The 21,201-nt window shown below is 45.0% G+C and overlaps 1 protein-coding gene across 4 annotated transcripts in view; it reads right to left on the bottom strand.

The window, feature by feature from the left end:
- The window catches only part of LOC123751361 (transcription factor Sox-11-A), a 44,500-nt gene that overhangs the window by 7,153 nt on the left and 16,146 nt on the right, over positions 1-21,201 (bottom strand). For all 4 annotated transcript variants that reach the window (XM_069322536.1, XM_069322534.1, XM_069322535.1 and 1 more), the window contains exon 3: positions 1,540-1,770. In XM_069322536.1, coding sequence (XP_069178637.1) covers positions 1,540-1,770 — 231 coding nt within the window. The remainder of the gene's footprint in view (positions 1-1,539; positions 1,771-21,201) is intronic.

Below are 21,201 nucleotides of genomic sequence, written 5' to 3'. Positions count from 1 at the left end.
ATAGCTCCTGGGCCCCAGACTCGAGAAAATAACACCATACATAACAGCCACCACCAACCCACACCTGTGACTCTTCGCCACCTTCATGAATTGTTTACAAACGCTGCATTAACCCGGCGCTTGTCTGACGTTTGTTGATACGAGGGAAGGGGGGGGGGGAGCAGGAGAGGAGGGGGAGGGGGGGGAAGGTAACAATAAAGTACATATTGTTTATACCAATAAAGTCAAGAACCAGGAGTTAAGAGTGCCGGCACTCTTAATGTTGGCACTCTCATCACAAGTGCCAATTTGAGGTCAAGGGAATGATGTAACAACACCTGCTGGGTGGGTTGTGAGTGCGTGTGTTTAGCGTGTATAAGAGCAGGTGTTTGAGCGTGCGTGAGTGCATGTGTTTCGACAAGAGAGTGTACTCAGTGAGAGTGAGAGTGAGAGAGTGAGAGGGAGTGAGAGTGTGTGTGTTTCGACAAGAGAGTGTACTCAGTGAGAGTGAGAGAGTGAGAGGGAGTGTGAGTGCGTGTGTTTCGACAAGAGAGTGTACTCAGTGAGAGTGAGAGAGTGAGAGGGAGCGTGAGTGCATGTGTTTCGACAAGAGAGTGTGCTCAGTGAGAGTGAGAGTGAGAGAGTGAGAGGGAGTGAGAGTGTGTGTGTGTATATGTTTGCACAAGCCCCTCTGGAAGTACACAGCCTTACACCTCCAACTGTAAACTCTCCCACGTTAAAATACGCTCTCACAAAATTCTAGAAAAAGTATCTCTGTGTTCGTGGAATTAATCTCTTGGATGATATGCAACACGTTCCAGGAACTGTCTCTTCTGAAGTCTCGTCTCTGACTGTTGCTGCAGATTCCTCAAGCGTGTGTGTGTGTGTGTGTGTGTGTGTGTGTGTGTGTGTGTGTGTGTGTGTGTGTGTGTGTGTGTGTGTGTGTGTGTGTGTGTGTGTGTGCGTGTGTGTTGATATACTGGAACTGACTGCACTACAGCACCGCCTGGAAAGCCGCTCCATGGAAAGTGACCTCCTGGAAATTTGACCAGTAAAATGATCTTATAAAATGACTTTCTTTGACGTAAATTTGACCAGTAAAATGATCTTATAAAATGACTTTCTTTGACGTAAATGACGTAAAATGACTTTCCGGAAATTGGCGGCCTCCTGGAAAGTGACCTCCTGGAAAGTGACCTGGAAAGTGACCTGGAAACTGACCTTTTGGAAAGTGACCTCCTGGAAACTGTCCTCCTGGAAAGTGACCTGGAATCTGACCTCCTGGAAACTGACCTCCTGGAAACTGACCTCCTGGAAAGTAACCTGGAAACTGACCTCCTGAAAAGTAACCTGGAAACTGACCTCCTGGAAAGTATCCTGGAATCTGACCTCCTGGAAACTGACCTCCTGGAAAGTAACCTGGAAACTGACCTCCTGGAAAGTATCCTGGAATCTGACCTCCTGGAAACTGACCTCCTGGAAAGTAACCTGGAAACTGACCTGGAAAGTATCCTGGAATCTGACCTCCTGGAAACTGACCACGAAGACACGAAGCCTCACCTTATAGTCCGGATACTCTTGCATGTGTAGGACTCTCAGTCTCTCCGCCTCGTCGATATACGGCTGTCTTTCCAGGGGAGAAAGATTCTTCCAGCGCTTGCCCAACCGCTTAGAGATCTCGGCGTTGTGCATGTCAGGTTGGCGTTGAATGATTTTGCGGCGTTCCAGTTGCGACCACACCATGAAGGCGTTCATCGGCCTCTTGATGTGGTTTACTGGATGCTTCTTAGTCTGTGGTGGAGAGAGAGAGAGCAAGGTAGTGGTGAGGGGAGGATTAGCGACACTGATCTGGAACAGGTAAAAGTGTGTATATTTTCACCTAATTTGTGACTGTAGGGGGGACAGCTGTTATAGATCTTGGACCCGGCTTTGTAGCCGTCGGCTGTCTAATGGCCTATTGGCTTCCGATCTGTTTTCTCTTATCATGTATACAGACACATATACGTGGGAACTTACGTATAACACGCTCGGGGGGGGGGGGGGGGGGTCGTAGTCCGAATGACCCGGGTTCGATTCCCGGCGGAAACAAATGGGCAGTGTTTCTTTCACACTACTGCACCTGTTCACCTAGCAGTAAATAGGTACCTGGGAGTTAGACAGCTACTGCGGGCTGTTTCCTGGGGATGTGTGTGTGTGTTAGAGATAAATATATGTAGTAGACATAATATATGAAAAATTGGCTAGGAAGGCAGGGTCCAAGAGCTAAATAGCTCTATTCTGCAGACACAAATAGTAAATACACACACACACACACACACACACACACTAGAAGGAAGTACATTAGGCAGTGATGTGGTGGAGGCTGACTCCATACACAGTTTCAAATGTAGATATGAGCCCAATAGGCTCAGGAACCTGTACACCAGTTGATTGACAGTTGAGAGGCGGGACCAAAGAGCCAAAGTTCAACCCCCGCAAGCACAAATAGGTGAATATATATATATATATATATATATATATATATATATATATATATATATATTTATATATATATGTTTGTCTGTTTGTGAGTTATATTAAACACTGTCTTTCTCTAACACACCCACAACAAATGATCTTACTCAAGCTAGTTAAGATAACAAACGCTTACGGTCAATACCAAGCCCTCAAAAAACAGCAGAGACTACATTACCCGCCCGCAGGATACGATCACATATATTAGGCTCCAATCGCCTATATATAGCGGGTCCAAACCCCTTTATTTTCCCCGAGCTACAGCGCCTCGGGTAGTGCTTATTTCATCGTCTATTAAGACTTGGCCTTGTTGGGGTCATTTATATATATACGTGACTGGGAAGGTTTAGTAATAATAGTTTTAGTTATAATTTTATTGAGTCATTGATAAGTACTTTGTTATTATGGTTAATAATGTGCCTCTCTCTCTCTCTCTCTCTCTCTCTCTCTCTCTCTCTCTCTCTCTCTCTGTCTGTCTGTCTGTCTGTCTGTCTGTCTGTCTGTCTGTCTGTCTGTCTGTCTCTGTCTGTCTCTCTCTCTCTCTCTCTCTCTCTCTCTCTCTCTCTCTCTCTCTCTCTCTCTCTCTCTCTCTCTCTCTCTCTCTCTCTCTCTCTCTCTCTCTCTCTCTTTCTCTCTGTCTGTCAGTCTGTCTGTCAGTCTGTCTGTCTGTCTGTCTGTCTGTCTGTCTGTCTGTCTGTCTGTCTGTCTGTCTGTCTGTCTGTCTGTCTCTCTCTCTCTCTCTCTCTCTCTCTCTCTCTCTCTCTCTCTCTCTCTCTCTCTCTCTCTCTCTCTAAGGCAGGGGGCACTGTGCTATGTCCACAACCCTCTACTTTTTGTCCACTGTCTGGGAAATCCGGATAAAAACGGTTCATAAAAATACAGCCGGTGGAGGTGGCGGAGGAGCAAAGTTCTCTTAACCGGCCATCGCTTCTCAGTAGTGGCCGGATGCCAGAGGAGCCGGTTAAACGAGAATATTGCGGTCTTGACCGATACGCCTCTCTTCGCTACCGTGATAATCTTCCGTATAAGGAAGCCGGAAGATCAGTTGCCGGATGGAGGGGAGTAATATTGCTCTAATATCCACCTTGGTTGATCAGTTGATGGATTAAAAGAGAGAGAGAAAGAGACATCAGAGACCAACATCTTACGAGAAATAGACAAGATGGAGGAGAAGAGCGTAAGAGTTCTTGCCTCTATTGCTTTTTTTGGCTGAACCTGATGCTCTATTATTTGCTCTTTTCTCACTTGTTCCTCTTCCTGTTTCTTTTTATAACTCCAAGAACACCTTTTTGCTTGTTGATTGGCTGCCAGGAAGCCAATCAGATGTTCTCACGATTGATACATCCAATCAGAGGCTGTGAGGAGGGATTCATCCAATCAAACGAGAGATATATCCAATCCCAGGCTCACAGGAGAGAGTCATCCAATCAGGAGAAAAGTGCCAGGGAGCCAATCAGAGGCTTTCTGATTTAAATTTATGCTAGCTTCTAAACCTCTGAAACTGGCTTAAACATCGAGAATAAAGAGAGAGAGAAAGAGAATGGGAGAGAGAGAGAGAGAGAGAGAGAGAGAGAGAGAGAGAGAGAGAGAGAGAGAGAGAGAGAGAGAGAGAGAGAGAGAGAGAGAGAGAGAAATAGAAGGGAATTGAGAGGGATAGAGATGGAAGAGAGGGATAGAAAGGATTGGAGAAGAATAGAGAGGGATAAGCAAAAAATAGAGACTTCATTGCACGAAAGAAAATGCCTTTTATGTTTCTTGTACCAAATTTACCAAATTTGATATCACATACACGACATAACACACACACGATATCACCCACGATAACACACACACACACAATACCACTCGATATCACACATATTTGCTTGACCATAAAAAACTAAACAATAAACATTATCATTTTTCTTCGACGATATCAAGATAGCGAAAACATTTTAAAATTCCACGCTGCGTAAAACTGGCTTGTTTGTGTTTTATGATATCAAGGGGGGGGGGATAAAACCCGGATTTTATTTTCTGTTACGATATCAAAGGGATAAAACAGGCTTTTTGCTTCGCTCTTTTTGCTGTATCATGAGAATAAAAGATAACACTTTTTTTTTTAATTTGTATAGTGATATCTTCCCCACAAAACTGCTCTCTTGGGTTGAAGTGTTTTTGGTGCAGAAAGAGACGGTATACTAGTTTACAATATTCAGATTACACCCGCAGCAGTTTACAATACAATAAGATACACCCACAGCAGTTTACAATATAATAAGATACACCCACAGCAGTTTACAATACAATAAGGTACACCCGCAGCAGTTTACAATATAATAAGGTACACCCACAGCAGTTTACAATACAATAAGGTACACCCACAGCAGTTTACAATACAATAAGGTACACCCACAGCAGTTTACAATACAATAAGGTACACCCACAGCAGTTTACAATATAATAAGGTACACCCACAGCAGTTTACAATACAATAAGGTACACCCACAGCAGTTTACAGTACAATAAGATACACCCATAGCAGTTTACAATACAATAAGGTACACCCACAGCAGTTTACAGTACAATAAGGTACACCCGCAGCAGTTTACAATACAATAAGGTACACCCGCAGCAGTTTACAATACAATAAGGTACACCCGCAGCAGTTTACAATACAATAAGGTACACCCGCAGCAGTTTACAATACAATAAGGTACACCCGCAGCAGTTTACAATACAATAAGGTACACCCACAGCAGTTTACAATACAATAAGGTACACCCACAGCAGTTTACAATACAATAAGGTACACCGCAGCAGTTTACAGAACATATATCGTAAACTGGATAACGATTTTCGGGTTTAGCCGTGTAAGTAAACTCCTCCCCCCCCCAACCCCCCCTTAAATGCCCATTTTCCCTCACACAAAACATTCAATTTCTCAATTTTGTTCTCTCTCTCTCTCTCTCTCTCTCTCTCTCTCTCTCTCTCTCTCTCTCTCTCTCTCTCTCTCTCTCTCTCTCTCTCTCTCTCTCTCTCTCTCTCTCTCTCTCTTGCTTTCCTCTTTCCGTGGCTCTCGCTTTTTATAGGTTTTCCTCTATATCTGTTCTCCACTTCTCTTCTCATCTGTCAGTTGATCTGTTTATATATATATATATTCGCTGCTGTCTGTCTGTCACTTCGTTACACCTGTCACTAAAGCTGTCAGTTGTCTCTCTTTTGTCTCAGTGTTTGCCTGTCATTCTGTCTGTTTGACTGTTTCTGTGTCCTCCCAAACTCTCTGTCTCTCTGTCTCTGTCTCTCTCTCTCTCTCTCTCTCTCTCTCGCTCTCTCTCTCTCTCTCTCTCTCTCTCTCTCTCTCTCTCTCTCTCTCTCTCTCTCTCTCTCTCTCTCTCTCTCTCTCTCTCTCTCTCTCCCTCCCTTCTCTCTCTCTCTCTCTCTCTCTCTCTCTCTCTCTCTCTCTCTCTCTCTCTCTCTCTCTCTCTCTCTCTCTCTCTCTCTCTCTCTCTCTCTCTCCCTCCCTCCCTTCTCTCTCTCTCGCTCTCTCTCTCTCTCTCTCTCTCTCTCTCTCTCTCTCTCTCTCTCTCTCTCTCTCTCTCTCTCTCTCTCTCTCTCTCTCTCTCTCTTTCTATCTCTACCTATCCTCCACAGTCATGTATTTGTTGTTGTTTATAATTCGCTAACCTGGAACAAAAAGTTCCAAGTAGCACGGGCTATGGTGATCCCGTAGTGGACTAAAAGTCATGTAATCTAATCCTTTGTTCATATGAGTTTCTATTAAGCGGAAAATATTGACTTTTCAATCCTAATTAAACAAAACAGCTAAACCGGCCTCCTCCCCCCCCCCCCCCCACCTTTATTTAAATCCGGATGAACCATGAATTCATTAACTCAAAATTCGGATACGCAAACCCCCTGGTTAAGTGAAATATTGATTTTTTAGCGTCCCGCTTAACCGAAGTGAATTCTGTGTCTGGACATCTTTGTCCGGATTAACCGGTAAAAACGCTATTAAAATCCCTGTTTATTTAAATTACGGATAAAAAAATTGTTTGGTTTAATTAACAATTTCTTTGTTATTCAACGAATTAATGAAATGAATATTCAAGATAGATTAAGTGTTTAAATTATGTTATTGAGAGAGAGAGAGAGAGAGAGAGAGAGAGAGAGAGAGAGAGAGAGAGAGAGAGAGAGAAGGGAGGGAGGGAGGGAGGGAGAGAGAGAGAGAGAGAGAGAGAGAGAGAGAGAGAGAGAGAGAGAGAGAGAGAGAGAGAGAGAGAGCGAGAGAGCGAGAGAGAGAGAAGGGAGGGAGAGAGAGAGAGAGAGAGAGAGAGAGAGAGAGAGAGAGAGAGAGAGAGAGAGAGAGAGAGAGAGAGAGAGAGAGAGAGAGAGAGAGAGAGAGAGCGAGAGAGCGAGAGAGAGAGAAGGGAGGGAGGGAGAGAGAGAGAGAGAGAGAGAGAGAGAGAGAGAGAGAGAGAGAGAGAGAGAGAGAGAGAGAGAGAGAGAGAGAGAGAGAGAGAGAGAGAGAGAGAGACAAGAGACAGACGAGTATTCAAACCACAATTAGACAAACACAAACAAGACTAACAAACACCCAGCAAGCAAACGACCATTAAAGCTCTGACAAAGCATTATTCTAATCAAAGAACAAAGTCAAACTAAGATTTAGTTGTCACATAACACCAACCCAAAGAAGAACCATTAAGAGATTGGGAATTAACATGTTTGTTTACATATCAGCTGATCTGGGTGTAATCAGCTGATCTGGGTGTAGCAGCTGACACAGGTGAATCAGCTGATCCAGGTGTAAGCCCGCCATTCAACTCTCAAATCCCTCAATCATACACAGTTCTATTTTCATTGTACTGCTGCCCATTTAACACTGGTGTGTGTGTGTGTGTGTGTGTGTGTGTGTGTGTGTGTGTGTGTGTGTGTGTGTGTGTGTGTGTGTGTGTGTGTGTGTGTGTGTATGTGTGTGTGTGTGTGTGTGTGTGTGTGTGTGTGTTTACTAGTTGTGTTTTTGCGGGGGTTGAGCTTTCCTCTTTCGGCCCGCCTCTCAACTGTCAATCAACTGTTTACTAACTACTTTTTTTTTCCCCACACCACACACACACCCCCCAGGAAGCAGCCCGTGACAGCTGACTAACTCCCAGGTACCTATTTACTGCTAGGTAACAGGGGCACTTAGGGTGAAAGAAACTTTGCCCATTTGTTTCTGCCTCGTGCGGGAATCGAACCCGCGCCACTGAATTACGAGTCCTGCGCGCTATCCACCAGGCTACGAGGCCCCTGTGTGTGTGTACAGACCTGTGTGTATGTGTGTGTGTGTGTGTGTGTGTGTGTGTGTGTGTGTGTGTGTGTGTGTGTGTGTGTGTGTGTGTGTGTGTGTGCATGTGTGTGTACTCACCTAGTTACTCACCTATTTGTGCTTGCGGGGGTTGAGTTCTGGCTCTTTGGTCCCGCCTCTCAACCGTCAATCAACTGGTGTACAGATTCCTGAGCCTATTGGGCTCTATCATATCTACATTTGAAACTGTGAATGGAGTCAGCCTCCACCACATCACTTCCTAATGCATTCCATTTGCTAACTACTCTGACACTGAAAAAGTTCTTTCTAACGTCTCTGTGGCTCATTTGGGTACTCAGCTTCCACCTGTGTCCCCTTGTTCGCGTCCCACCAGTGTTGAAAAGTTCGTCCTTGTTTACCCGGTCGATTCCCCTGAGGATTTTGTAGGTTGTGATCATGTCCCCCCTTACTCTTCTGTCTTCCAGTGTCGTGAGGTGCATTTCCCGCAGCCTTTCCTCATAACTCATGCCTCTTAGTTCTGGGACTAGTCTAGTAGCATACCTTTGGACTTTTTCCAGCTTCGTCTTGTGCTTGACAAGGTACGGGCTCCATGCTGGGGCCGCATACTCCAGGATTGGTCTTACATATGTGGTGTACAAGATTCTGAATGATTCCTTACACAGGTTCCTGAACGCCGTTCTGATGTTAGCCAGCCTCGCATATGCCGCAGACGTTATTCTCTTTATGTGGGCTTCAGGAGGCAGGTTTGGTGTGATATCAACTCCTAGATCTTTCTCTCTGTCTGTTTCATTAAGTACTTCATCTCCTATTCTGTATCCTGTGTCTGGCCTCCTGTTTCCACTGCCTAGTTTCATTACTTTGCATTTACTCGGGTTGAACTTCAACAGCCATTTGTTGGACCATTCACTCAGTCTATCCAGGTCATCTTGTAGCCTCCTACTATCATCCTCTGTTTCAATCCTCCTCATAATTTTTGCATCGTCGGCAAACATTGAGAGGAACGAATCTATACCCTCTGGGAGATCATTTACATATACCAGAAACAGTATAGGTCCAAGGACTGACCCCTGCGGGACTCCACTTGTGACGTCTCGCCAATCTTGTGTGTGTGTGTGTGTGTGTGTGTGTGTGTGTGTGTGTGTGTGTGTGTGTGTACTTGCAGAGTCGGGCTTTAGCTCCAGGGCTCCACCTTTCTACCTACGAGGTAATTAAACGAACGGGTCGTCAGGGGAGTCTACCTCTCTTAAAGTGGGGCAGTGGGGGCCGACCTACTAATGACCCCAACATCTCACCAGTCACCCTGCAAAATCTGCTTAGGCTAACCCCAAGCTGGCCTTATATATAGCAGGAAAGAGCTAGGGTAAATACTGGTGTATAATCAGGGTAGTTGATTTATGGAATAAGTTACCAGGAAATATAATAGACACAGGATCATCGGATTGTTTCAAGCGTAGGTGAGACATGCATGTGTCTGGGTTTGGGCGGATTTAAATAGGTCTGTATGTTCTGATAGGCCGCTTCAGTTACCTCCTATTCTTAGGTGCTTATGTACTGGAGACAAGAATGTTCAGGTATATTCTTTAATCACATCAGAGTGAAATATAAAAACACAAGTACATATATGTAACTCTTTCATTTCCGTTTTCTAATTCTTCCTATTTTTGCCTCCAAAAAGACAATCTTTTTAATTTGTTTAATTTAGTTTCGATACTGCTAGAAATAGCACACACACACACACACACACATCATCTCTGCCAGACTCTCCATACCAATCCTCTCTCTCTCTCTCTCTCTCTCTCTCTCTCTCTCTCTCTCTCTCTCTCTCTCTCTCTCTCTCTCTCTCTCTCTCTCTCTCTCTCTCTCTCTCTCTCTCTCTCTCTCTGGTTGCTGGGCCGAGCCTTTTGTGCTAGTGAGGCTGTGTAGAGGGTTGCTAGGGAGAGAGGGTTGGTTGCTAGGGAGGGGAAGTGAGGCATTGGAAAGCCTAGCTAGATACTATGAGAGATGTTTTTGCTGACAAAAAAGCGCTGGGATTGCCGCTGGATTTGCTGGGAGGGAAGATAGGCAGGATGGAGAGAGTTGCTAGGGGGTAGAAACATGATTCCTAGTTAAAAAAAAAAGGGAGCTGTAGCTAGGGATGACTGCTAGGATGCTTAGTTTGCTAGGAAAAGGGGAATTGTGGGGGGGGGGGGTTGTGGAGGTTGGTATGGTGTATGAGAGGTTGACGTGGGTGGTAGGTGTTGATAGGGGGGGGGTAGGGGAGCAGTGGTTGCTGGGTGCGCGGTGATGACAGACAAAACCTGGTTGTCAGGGAGAGAGAGAGAGAGAGAGAGAGAGAGAGAGAGAGAGAGAGAGAGAGAGAGAGAGAGAGAGAGAGAGAGAGAGAGAGAGAGAGACAGAGAGACAGACAGACAGACAGACAGACAGACAGACAGACAGACAGACAGACAGACAGACAGACAGACAGAGAGTCTCTCTCTCCCTCTCTCATTCTCTCCCTCTGAGAGCACGAACATTTAACCCCAAAAAATATATATTTTACATCGCCAACTCTTTCACGCAGAGGACCTGCATACCAACTGGTTTTTTCGCGCTTTTGGCGGTACTATTTCGCGTTTCGCTGCACTATTTTCGCGATTCACGCCATATTTAAACCAGTACAATTGCCCCAAATTTCCCACCGCCAAATTATCAGCGAGGTCTCACGCTGGGTTATAAGCGTACAATGTGTATAAATACCGTGCATGATCGTAAAGTGTATACCGTTGTACACTACGTAAGAGAAGTGTACTTCAGCAGTGTACATCAGCTCACCTAACCTTAATTCCAGTGGTGAATTAGTACTGAAAGCGTACATATGCAACTGTGGAATATCCACTGATAAGCGTTTGATTTATACGCAAGTATTTCCGAGCGTATAATTATGGGTGCATGTACTGCGTTGACTTGTTTCCACTTACGCAAGGATGTATTTTGCGTAAGGACGCAAGGATGTATGTTGCGTAAGGACGTAAGGATGAATTTTGCGTAAGGACGCAAGGATGTATTTTGCGTAAGGACGCAAGGATGTATTATGCGTAAGGACGCAAGGATGTATGTTGCGTAAGGACGCAAGGATGTATCTTGCGTCAGGTCACCAGTTTGCGTACACCTACCGTTCTGCGGTGAACATTTGCGTTGACGGAGGGCGTATTTGTGCGTCACGGGGCCAAGACCCTGGAGGACTGGCTGTCAAATTTGGCCGTTAAAGTCGACCGCGTCACCATTTAAAGCTTACGCTAAAACTGCGTCAGCAACGACGCAAAAAGCTGCGTTTTGCTATGATCAATTTTTCCTCTCGAATTAACTTTTTTTTATGAATTTACGATTGGAATCAAAACGCCTAGTCTAGCCCATGCCTAGCCTAGCCTATCACAGGCCTAGCCTAGCCTATCACAGGCCTAGCCTAGCCTATCACAGGCCTAGCCTAGCCTATCACAGGCCTAGCCTAGCCTATCACAGGCCTAGCCTAGCCTATCACAGGCCTAGCCTAGCCTATCACAGGCCTAGCCTAGCCTATCACAGGCCTAGCCTAGCCTATCACAGGCCTAGCCTAGCCTATCACAGGCCTAGCCTAGCCTATCACAGGCCTAGCCTAGCCTATCACAGGCCTAGCCTAGCCTATCACAGGCCTAGCCTAGCCTATCACAGGCTTAGCCTAGCCTATCACAGGCTTAGCCTAGCCTATCGCAGGCCTAGCCTAGCCTTCTCTCTCTCCTCTCTCTCTCTCTCTGTCTCTGTCTCTCTGTCTCTCTATCTCTGTCTCTCTCTCTCTCTCTCTCTCTCTCTCTCTCTCTCTCTCTCTCTCTCTCTCTCTCTCTCTCTCTCTCTCAGGCTATTAATTTAACCTTCATTCACCAGCTGTTTGCACTGAGTCACGCCTCTCCCCCCCCCAACAAACAGCAGCATGCACAAACACAAACAAACACACAAACACACCCGCACACACTCCTATACTAAACAAACATGTACAAACACGCACAAAAATATTCACACGAACATGTACACAAACGCAAACAAATGCATTGAAATGCAGACACAGATATCCATAAAAAAGGTCACTAGAGGGGAGACATGTTTACCACATACAAAATTCTCAAGAGGAAATTGATAGGGTAGATAAAGACAAACTAGTTGACACAGTTGGTGGACATTGAGTACCCACATGAGCCACAGAGACGTTAGAAGGAACTTTTTCAGTGTCAGAGTAGTTGACAAATGGAATGCATTAGGCAGTGATGTGGTGGAGGCTGACTCCATACACAGTTTCAAGTGTAGATATGATAGAGCCCAATAGGCTCAGGAATCAGCAAAATAAGCCACAATGAAAAACATACATATCTGGAAATCAGAGATAAGCATGTATATATATCTATGTCTATTAAATATACATGAATAACCTCCAATATTCATTCATACATATTCATTCATAAATGAAGTTCTCGTAAATCTAGGCGTTTAACTAGCAGTTAAAACAGGACAACTAGGTAATTACGAATAGCTAATTATAACCAATATGACAACAAACCAAATTACCGAGCTGTACTTGTGCCACGTGAACAAAAACACCCGACAACAACATCACAAAAACACGACAACAAACAGACCAGCAAACGAGAACTGGCAACCCCTCCGGAGAGGGGGAGAGGCGGTGTTGCCAGATACTATTTACTCTCGTGGAAATATAATGTTTAAAACACATTCTCGTAGGTAATTGGGGGATCTAAAACATTGTGAATACTAGGGGGGGGGGTTGAAAATATACTTCCCGAGGTTGTTGTTGGAGTTATGAGGTTGTTAGCACGGGGGGGAAGGGAAGGGGGATTTTTGTAAAGAATATAATAGGGGTGAAAATTTAGGCAGTGGAGATCCGAGTGGCCTTCTTGCCATTCCAAGGTGTATGACCTGTCCCTGTACTCACCTAATTGTGCTGGCAGGCTCTGGCTTTAGCTCTTGGGCCCCCCTCTACAACCTGCTCCTTTGGGTCATTCGATTTATTACCTTTACCCTAAAGGAAAACTTTCTAACATCTCTATGACACATCTAAGTCTCAATCTCCCTTATTCTGTTTATAATCATTGTAAAAATTTCCTCTTTCTACTCTGTCAATTCCTCTAAGTATTTTGTACGTCTGTATCATGTCCCCGCTCTCCCTCTTCCTTTCTAATGTCGTCAGGTATAGTTCCTTCAGTCTGTCTTCGTACCTCATCCCTCGCAGCTCTGGGACGAGTCTCGTTCACACACTAGAAGGTGAAGGTGTTTAAGGGGGGTAGAAATAGCCTAAGCTACTCTATCCCTTTGAGATGTATTTATTGCTTATCTCAATAAACATACTTGAACTTGGGACGACGACGTTTCGGTCCGTCATGAACCATTCTCAAGTCGATTGTGAGAAAAGTTCTGACTTTTGTCAGAGTAGAGTGAGTGTGTGTGTGTATACTGAATACTATATTTTATGTTAAGTATAGACAAATAAAGTTGATTTATATTGAATTTTTAAATTATTACTGATATTTTTTTTGCAATTGTGTCAAAATTGTGTCGCTATTAAGTTTATCAACAATTGGTGTCGCCAGAAACATTCATGTATCCAAAGGCTATGTTGCAAATTTCTAATTCAATGGCTGAGGAATTAGCTGAAGCAGTCTTTAATTGGCTAACTGAAGCAGTCATTAATTAAATTAATTGGCCTAATAGCCTAATTACCTTTCATAGCGGTTCATTTTTATGCTCTTCAAACACTTTGACCTACTTCCAGCACTATACTTGTATAGTGAACCAAATTAAGGATTTCTTTGTTAATTACCGATCTTGAGGTTATCTTGAGATGATTTCGGGGCTTAGCGTCTCCGCGGCCCGGTCCTCGACCAGGCCTCCACCTCCAGGAAGCCGCCCGTTGCAGCTGTCTAACTCCCAGGTACCTATATTTACTGCTGGGTGAACAGGGGCATCAGGGTGAAAGAAACTATGCCCAATTGTTTCCGCCTCCACCGGAGATCGAACCCGGAACCTTCGGACTACGAATCCTGAGCGTTATCCACTCAGCCGTCAGGCCCCTGAACAAAATAAAGCCAATTTCAGTGAAATTTTGTATTCAATTTCAGCAAGAATACAGTGAAGCAATTAAGCAGATATATCATTACCAGACCACGGTTGTTAGAATGTCAATAGTTCAGTACTAACAGACACATTGGCCCTCTGGTCATTATATACCATGTCCGGACAAAAATGTTAAATGAACATAATCAGTATTTGTCCAATGGCGTCCGCTGGACGCTAGCTGGCAACCCCCCTCCCTCACGGCTGCCATCACTCGCTAGACACAACAACTCTACACACTTCTACCCCCTCTCCCCTCCCCCCCTACATGGCTTCTTAAGGTGGTAGATGGTAGATGCTGAAGTAGACGGTAGAAGCATGGATGATTTACAACCATCATCACCCAAAAAGGCTTCCATCTTGACGGATGACCGCGATATTTGCCGATATATAACCGCGGTAAATATGTCTGGCAACCCCTCCCTCCCTCCCAACCAATGAGAGACGAATACCAAAATTTGAACGATAAAATAACGAATCACCAACGGCCAATTTTTACCACATATATATTTTAACGCTTAAGAACGTAATGCTACAGTCTAATTATAATACCAAATTGTAATGAACGAAGTATAAAGATAAACGGGGGGATTATATCATACTCTGTGACGCAAAAATTAAAAACTTAGAGACGAAATTGAACAAAAACATGTGAAACGTAATGGAAATTTTCAAGAGATAATTTCCTGCTCTGTTGTCCTTCGGAGCAGATTGTGTGTGGGGTGGGGGGGGGGGGGGGGGAGTGGGTGAGGGGGGGGGGGGTTGCATGTGCTTGTATTTTGAGTGTATTATGACAAAATAGATCAGTGGATAGATATAGATAGTATTTGTGTCTATCTGCATGTCCTTGTATATATATATATATTGGTGTATACTGGCAGCAGGTTTTCTTTCAAACATGTTTCATTGAATATGACCGCATATTCTGTATTTATTATTTTCTGGTTTAGGGCTTCTATCCCTCTAACTATTTTCTTAGCATCAGGGCTTAATTGGAATAGGAGTTCTCCAAAACTCATTTTCGTACTTTTAAGGTGAAGAAAAGAAGTGATTTACTATAGAGTGTATTACACTTATTTGTATAATTTGCACGACGTTTCGAACCTCCATGGTTCATTCTCAAGTGAACAATCTTACAATACTAGTTGATTTTATACCCGCATTAGGTCAGGTGATAATACAATGAAGGTGAAAAACATGGGGGGATACATAAGGGATAAACATAGGGGCTGCAGAAGGCTTATTGGCCCATACGAGGCATCTCCTATCCAAACACAAAGATTAATCCAGTGTAATTGGCCTGTTATGTTGGACATTGTCTTCTGTGTTGGCATCGATATGTTCTTGTCTTGTCCTTACTCTCATGGTGGGTAGAGTAAATAGTTCCGTGATTTGGGTGTTCATGGTAGGTCGCTCTATTCTTATGTGAATTGCTCTTGAGGCAAGTCGGCTACCAACCAACCACCACCAACCAACCAAAGCAACGTGTTCATCAAACGCAGAACTCTGAAGAACATGTCGAGAACATTGCAACTCAAGGAGACCTGCCATTAAGAAAACCTCCAAATATTAGGTAAAAATGTTCTACGTTGCGAATGTAATTTTTTTTAAACTGTAGCCTCATGGAAGCCTTAACAGAGTTATATTATATATGTATATATGTATCGCGTATCAGTATGTTGCATATATCAGAATGCACCAGAAAGAGCGATAAAAGATGTTCAAGATACGTGATTACAAGTGACTTGGGCAGTGGTAGCAGGTGTGTAGTGCAAGAGGAGTAGTGGTCTTGATGACCTCAGAGCATATTTGCCTATTACGACCAATAAATGATGGATAGAATTTTTTGACAGTTTTGGGAAGATGAGTGCATAGTGTTGAATAATCTTAATGTAGTATATATAATGTCCACGATCGCATTGGTTTGTGGACCATTTCCTCGTCGCCCTGACCTACCCTGCCTCGTCGCCCTCACCTACCCTGCCTCGTCGCCCTGACCTACCCTGCCTCATTGCCCTGACCTACCCTGCCTCGTCGCCCTGACCTACCCTGCCTCGTCGCCCTGACCTACCCTGCCTCGTCGCCCTGACCTACCCTGCCTCGTCGCCCTGACCTACCCTGCCTCGTCGCCCTGACCTACCCTGCCTCATTGCCCTGACCTACCCTGCCTCGTCGCCCTGACCTACCCTGCCTCGTCGCCCTGACCTACCCTGCCTCATTGCCCTGACAATGAGGTTATCTTGAGGTTATCTTGACTCTCTCTCTGACTCATTTGTGTGATTAGCTTACATCTGCGTGTCTGCTTCCTGTGGGCCACTGTGTCAAGTAAATTTTTGTTGCATGATTATACCTTGCATGATTAGACTTGTTTTTTTAAGAGTTTACAGTTTCACGTTTGTCATTTGAGAATAGGAATAATGTCATCTATGCTCCTGCCTGAGGTAATTCTGGTGCTAACGAGCTGAATATAAAAGTGGCTCCATTGGTGCATCAGTGTGGTCATTCAGTCTCTCCGGGGATATCTCGTCAGTGTTTAATTGCCTACGGCGTCTTTCCAGGTCTTTCAGATATCTTACATTATGTCCACGGTAGTTACTTCAAAGTCTAGACTTGTCTTCTGTTGTTGTTGGCTTTTGGTGACGAACTAGGAAGGAACTATCATGGGGAAAGCGCCAAGCCATTGGACTATATAGCGCTTGAAAGGGGGTCAGGATATGGATTTGGGATGGGACGGGGGGAGGGAAGGAATGGTGTCCCAACCACTTGTGGACCGTCGGGGATTGAACGCCGACCTGCATGAAGCGTGAGATAGGTCTAGATATCGCGACATTATTGGAATAATTTAAAAACAGGAACAAGACTGGCAATTCAAAATACTACGGGTTCACCATAGCCCGTGCTGTTTGGAACTTTGTTCCAGGGGGGGAAGGGGGGGAGTTAGTACACCTACCCACCACCAGGGGGCCGGGGAGTTAGTACAGCCACCCACCACCAGGGGGGCCGGAGAGTTAGTACCCCTACCCACCACCAGGGGGCCGGGGAGTTAGTACACCTACCCACCACCAGGGGGCCGGGGAGTTAGTACAGCCACCCACCACCAGGGGGGCCGGAGAGTTAGTACCCCTACCCACCACCAGGGGGCCGGGGAGTTAGTACACCTACCCACCACCAGGGGGCCGGGGAGTTAGTACAGCCACCCACCACCAGGGGGCCGGAGAGTTAGTACACCTACCCACCACCAGGGGGCCGGGGAGTTAGTACACCTACCCACCACCAGGGGGCCGGGGAGTTAGTACACCTACCCACCACCAGGGGGCCGGGGAGTTAGTACACCTACCCACCACCAGGGGGCCGGGGAGTTAGTACACCTACCCACCACCAGGGGGCCGGGGAGTTAGTACACCTACCCACCACCAGGGGGCCGGAGAGTTAGTACCCCTACCCACCACCAGGGGGCCGGGGAGTTAGTACAGCCACCCACCACCAGGGGGCCGGGGAGTTAGTACACCTACCCACCACCAGGGGGCCGGAGAGTTAGTACCCCCACCCACCACCAGGGGGCCAGGGAGTTAGTACAGCTACCCACCACCAGGGGGCCGGGGAGTTAGTACACCTACCCACCACCAGGGGGCCGGAGAGTTAGTACAGCCACCCACCACCAGGGGGCCAGGGAGTTAGTACCCCCACCCACCACCAGGGGGCCAGGGAGTTAGTACCCCCACCCACCACCAGGGGGCCAGAGAGTTAGTACAGCCACCCACCACCAGGGGGCCGGAGAGTTAGTACACCTACCCACCACCAGGGGGCCGGAGAGTTAGTACACCTACCCACCACCAGGGGTGAAGATGTTGTTTAAGATTCGCTACTTGGAACAAAAAGTTCCAAGTAGCACGGGCTATGGTGAGCCCGTAGTGGACTTTATAGGGGTGAAGAGCAGACTAACGCAGACTGCAGTAAGCTACCCACATGCTTCAGAGATGGAGGCCAACACGTCAATAAATATTATCCCCGACCAATTGGACGTTCCCTCACTCGCTAATCACTCAACTATATACTTCCTACGGTTAAATTTCCATAACAAAGGGAAAAAAACTGACACGTATATAAAATTCTTTCCCAAAACTCATTATCAATATCACGAATTACTCTAAAATCACCAAAAATAGACGAAATAATAAACAAATAGCAACTGAAAAATTCAAATCTTTTATAGAACCTTTCACGTGAAGAAAAAAAAATTATAGTTTCTTAGACAAATCAATGCTATAGGACGCGAGGCTATAGCCTCGTTTAGGCTGTCTCAGATAAACGGATTCCCAGCAGGTAGAAATAGCCTAAGCTACTCTATCCCTTTGAGATGTATTTATTGCTTATCTCAATAAACATACTTGAACTTGAATTGAACCCACTGCACTTGACGCAAATGTTAACTACTCAAATGAACACTGAACAAAAAAGCGTTACTGATATGTTCTATCGACGAACCCCAGCGGCCATTCTGGTGGTCTATGATGGGGGGTTGCTGTTTGGCTTAAATTAAGGGCTTTTCAACCTCAGAAGGCTTGTTTGCTTGTTAAGGCCACTACAGTATTACATAAACTAAACAGTTGATAGACTTTATGCTGATCATAGTCCAAAACTAACCTGTGTATATGTATATGTAGAAACGGAGATGCTGGAGGTATACATCTCTCAGTGTATATATTCCTTGAGCGACTGTTTAGCCGATATGTGTATACATATTTATCCCCTATTTCAAGCCCTGGAGAGGATAGTTACAATTTCGAACGTTCGGTTGCGTCCCTGCCCCCCCCCCCTCCCCCATACACACACACACAAAGCCTAAACACAAAATGTTTACACTTCGACAATTCCATTTACGAATCAGTTGAAACATCAGATGCATAATTTTTCATACAGATATTTACATACAAGCGAACATACATAAACGCATACATATATATTGATACACACAAAGGTCCCTAGGCTTTAGTTCTTATGTGTATGTCTGTTCAAACTTTTTTTTTATTTTTTGCTATGAGGGAAATACATCAGCTATACAACAGCTGTATTTTTATGGCTACTGTTTGTCTAGAACAATAAAAGAGAGAGAGAGAGAGAGAGAGAGAGAGAGAGAGAGAGAGAGAGAGAGAGAGAGAGAGAGAGAGAGAGAGAGAGAGAGAGAGAGAGAGAGAGAGAGAGGTAAAAATAGGGAGAGAAGCAACAAATTTTGAGTGAAATTTGACAGTAATAGAATATTAACATTACAGTCGATAAATAAAGTAGTGAACAATAAATATTAAAGAAATAGCCCACTGTTCTGTTGCTCTTAACTTTGGACATCGCTTCCTATGTGTATGTGTATGTGTGTGTGTGTGTGTGTGTGTGTGTGTGTGTGTGTGTGTGTGTGTGTGTGTGTGTGTGTGTGTGTGTGTGTGTGTGTTTGCGTGTGTGCGTGCGCACATATTCAGCCTCTCAGGAGGAGAGAGACAGTAATTGTTTAAGGCTACAGCCAGACCCATTAAAGAAACCCCTTAACAAAGCCATTATCCTAACCCTTAACAGCTGTCCACAAGTCTAAACAAAAATCCCTTGAAAAATACAAGTGTTGAAATTTTTTTTACTTTTTTTCTTTTTTTTTTACCCCAACCAGTCTCCCATTTCTCGAGAATTAATTACGCCAATTTGGAGAGAATTACCAATTGTTCTTTTTAAGCAGACTCTCACACTTTAAGGTCACGTGTAAATATCAGAGTTGTCGTAAAAAGTAATTTAATCGGGAAGAACGTTTGCATTGATAAGTGAATTTGGATACATTGTTCCTTGTAATGTTTGTATTCATAATGGAATTCCAAAATTCCAAATGAAAACACACACACACACACACACACACACACACACACACACACACACACACACACACACACACACACACACACACAGAGTGGTAGACGGTTGGAACAAGTTAGGTGAGAAGGTGGTGGAGGCCAAGACCGTCAGTAGTTTCAAAGCGTTATATGACGAAGAGTGCTGGGAAGACGGGACACCACGAGCGTAGCTCTCATCCTGTAACTACACTTAGGTAAACACACACACACACACACACACACACACACACACACACGCAAGAGGAATTGATAGGGTAGATAAAGACAGGCTATTTAACACAAGGGGCACACGCACTAGGGGACACAGGTGGAAACTGAGTGCCCAAATGAGCCACAGAGATATTAGAAAGAACTTGTTCAGTGTCAGAGTAGTTAACAGGTGGAATGCACAGCTTCAAGTGTAGACATGATAGAGCCCAATAGGCTCAGGAACCTGTACACCAGTTGATTGACAGTTGAGAGGCGGGACCAAAGAGCCAGAGCTCAACCCCCGCAAGCACAAATAGATGAATACACACACACACACACACACACACCCAGATCCCACATAAGGAGAATTAAGGAAACTATCAGGGGGAAAGCGCCAAGGCATTACAAGTATATACAACACTGGGAAGGGATCAGGATAAGGATTTGGCATGGGACGGCGGGAAGGAATGGTGCCCAAGAACCTGGACGGTCGGGGATTGAACGCTGACCTGCATGAAGCGAGGTCCTAAGAGCTCCCTACCGCACCCACTGAAGGAACAATTACTCTCACCCAGGTTCCCAGGAGCCTGTACGGGGATACAGGTTCAACGAGCCAATTTACCTCTGGCAAACTTTCCACCCAAAACAAATAGCCTATCGAGCGTAAGTTTATCTGTGGCTTATATGAATTTTTCTGTATATCAGGCTTCCCCCCCCCCCCACAAAGAGGTCACATATATGGATGTGCTGTTCTGTGTGTTTTTATAGAGGGGAGAGTATAAATAATTTATATATATATATATATATATATATATATATATATATATATATATATATATATATATATATATATATATATATATATATATATATATGTTTGGGTGTGGGTGGTGCCAGGTATATGTGTTTGGGTGTGGGTGGCGCCAGGTATATGTGTTTGGGTGTGTGGGTGGTGCCAGGTATATGTGTTTGGGTGTGGGTGGTGCCAGGTATATGTGTTTGGGTGTGGGTGGTGCCAGGTATATGTGTTTGGGTGTGGGTGGTGCCAGGTATATGTGTTTGGGTGTGGGTGGCGCCAGGTATATGTGTTTGGGTGTGGGTGGTGCCAGGTATATGTGTTTGGGTGTGGGTGGCGCCAGGTATATGTGTTAAGAAGGCACCTTAGTGCCCCAAGGTGCCTTCTTCATGAGGGGGCCAGACCCATGT

Source organism: Procambarus clarkii, chromosome 11 (genome assembly GCF_040958095.1).
Source record: "Procambarus clarkii isolate CNS0578487 chromosome 11, FALCON_Pclarkii_2.0, whole genome shotgun sequence".
Lineage (NCBI taxonomy): Eukaryota > Metazoa > Arthropoda > Malacostraca > Decapoda > Cambaridae > Procambarus > Procambarus clarkii.
This window is presented reverse-complemented; position numbering and strand designations above follow the sequence as displayed.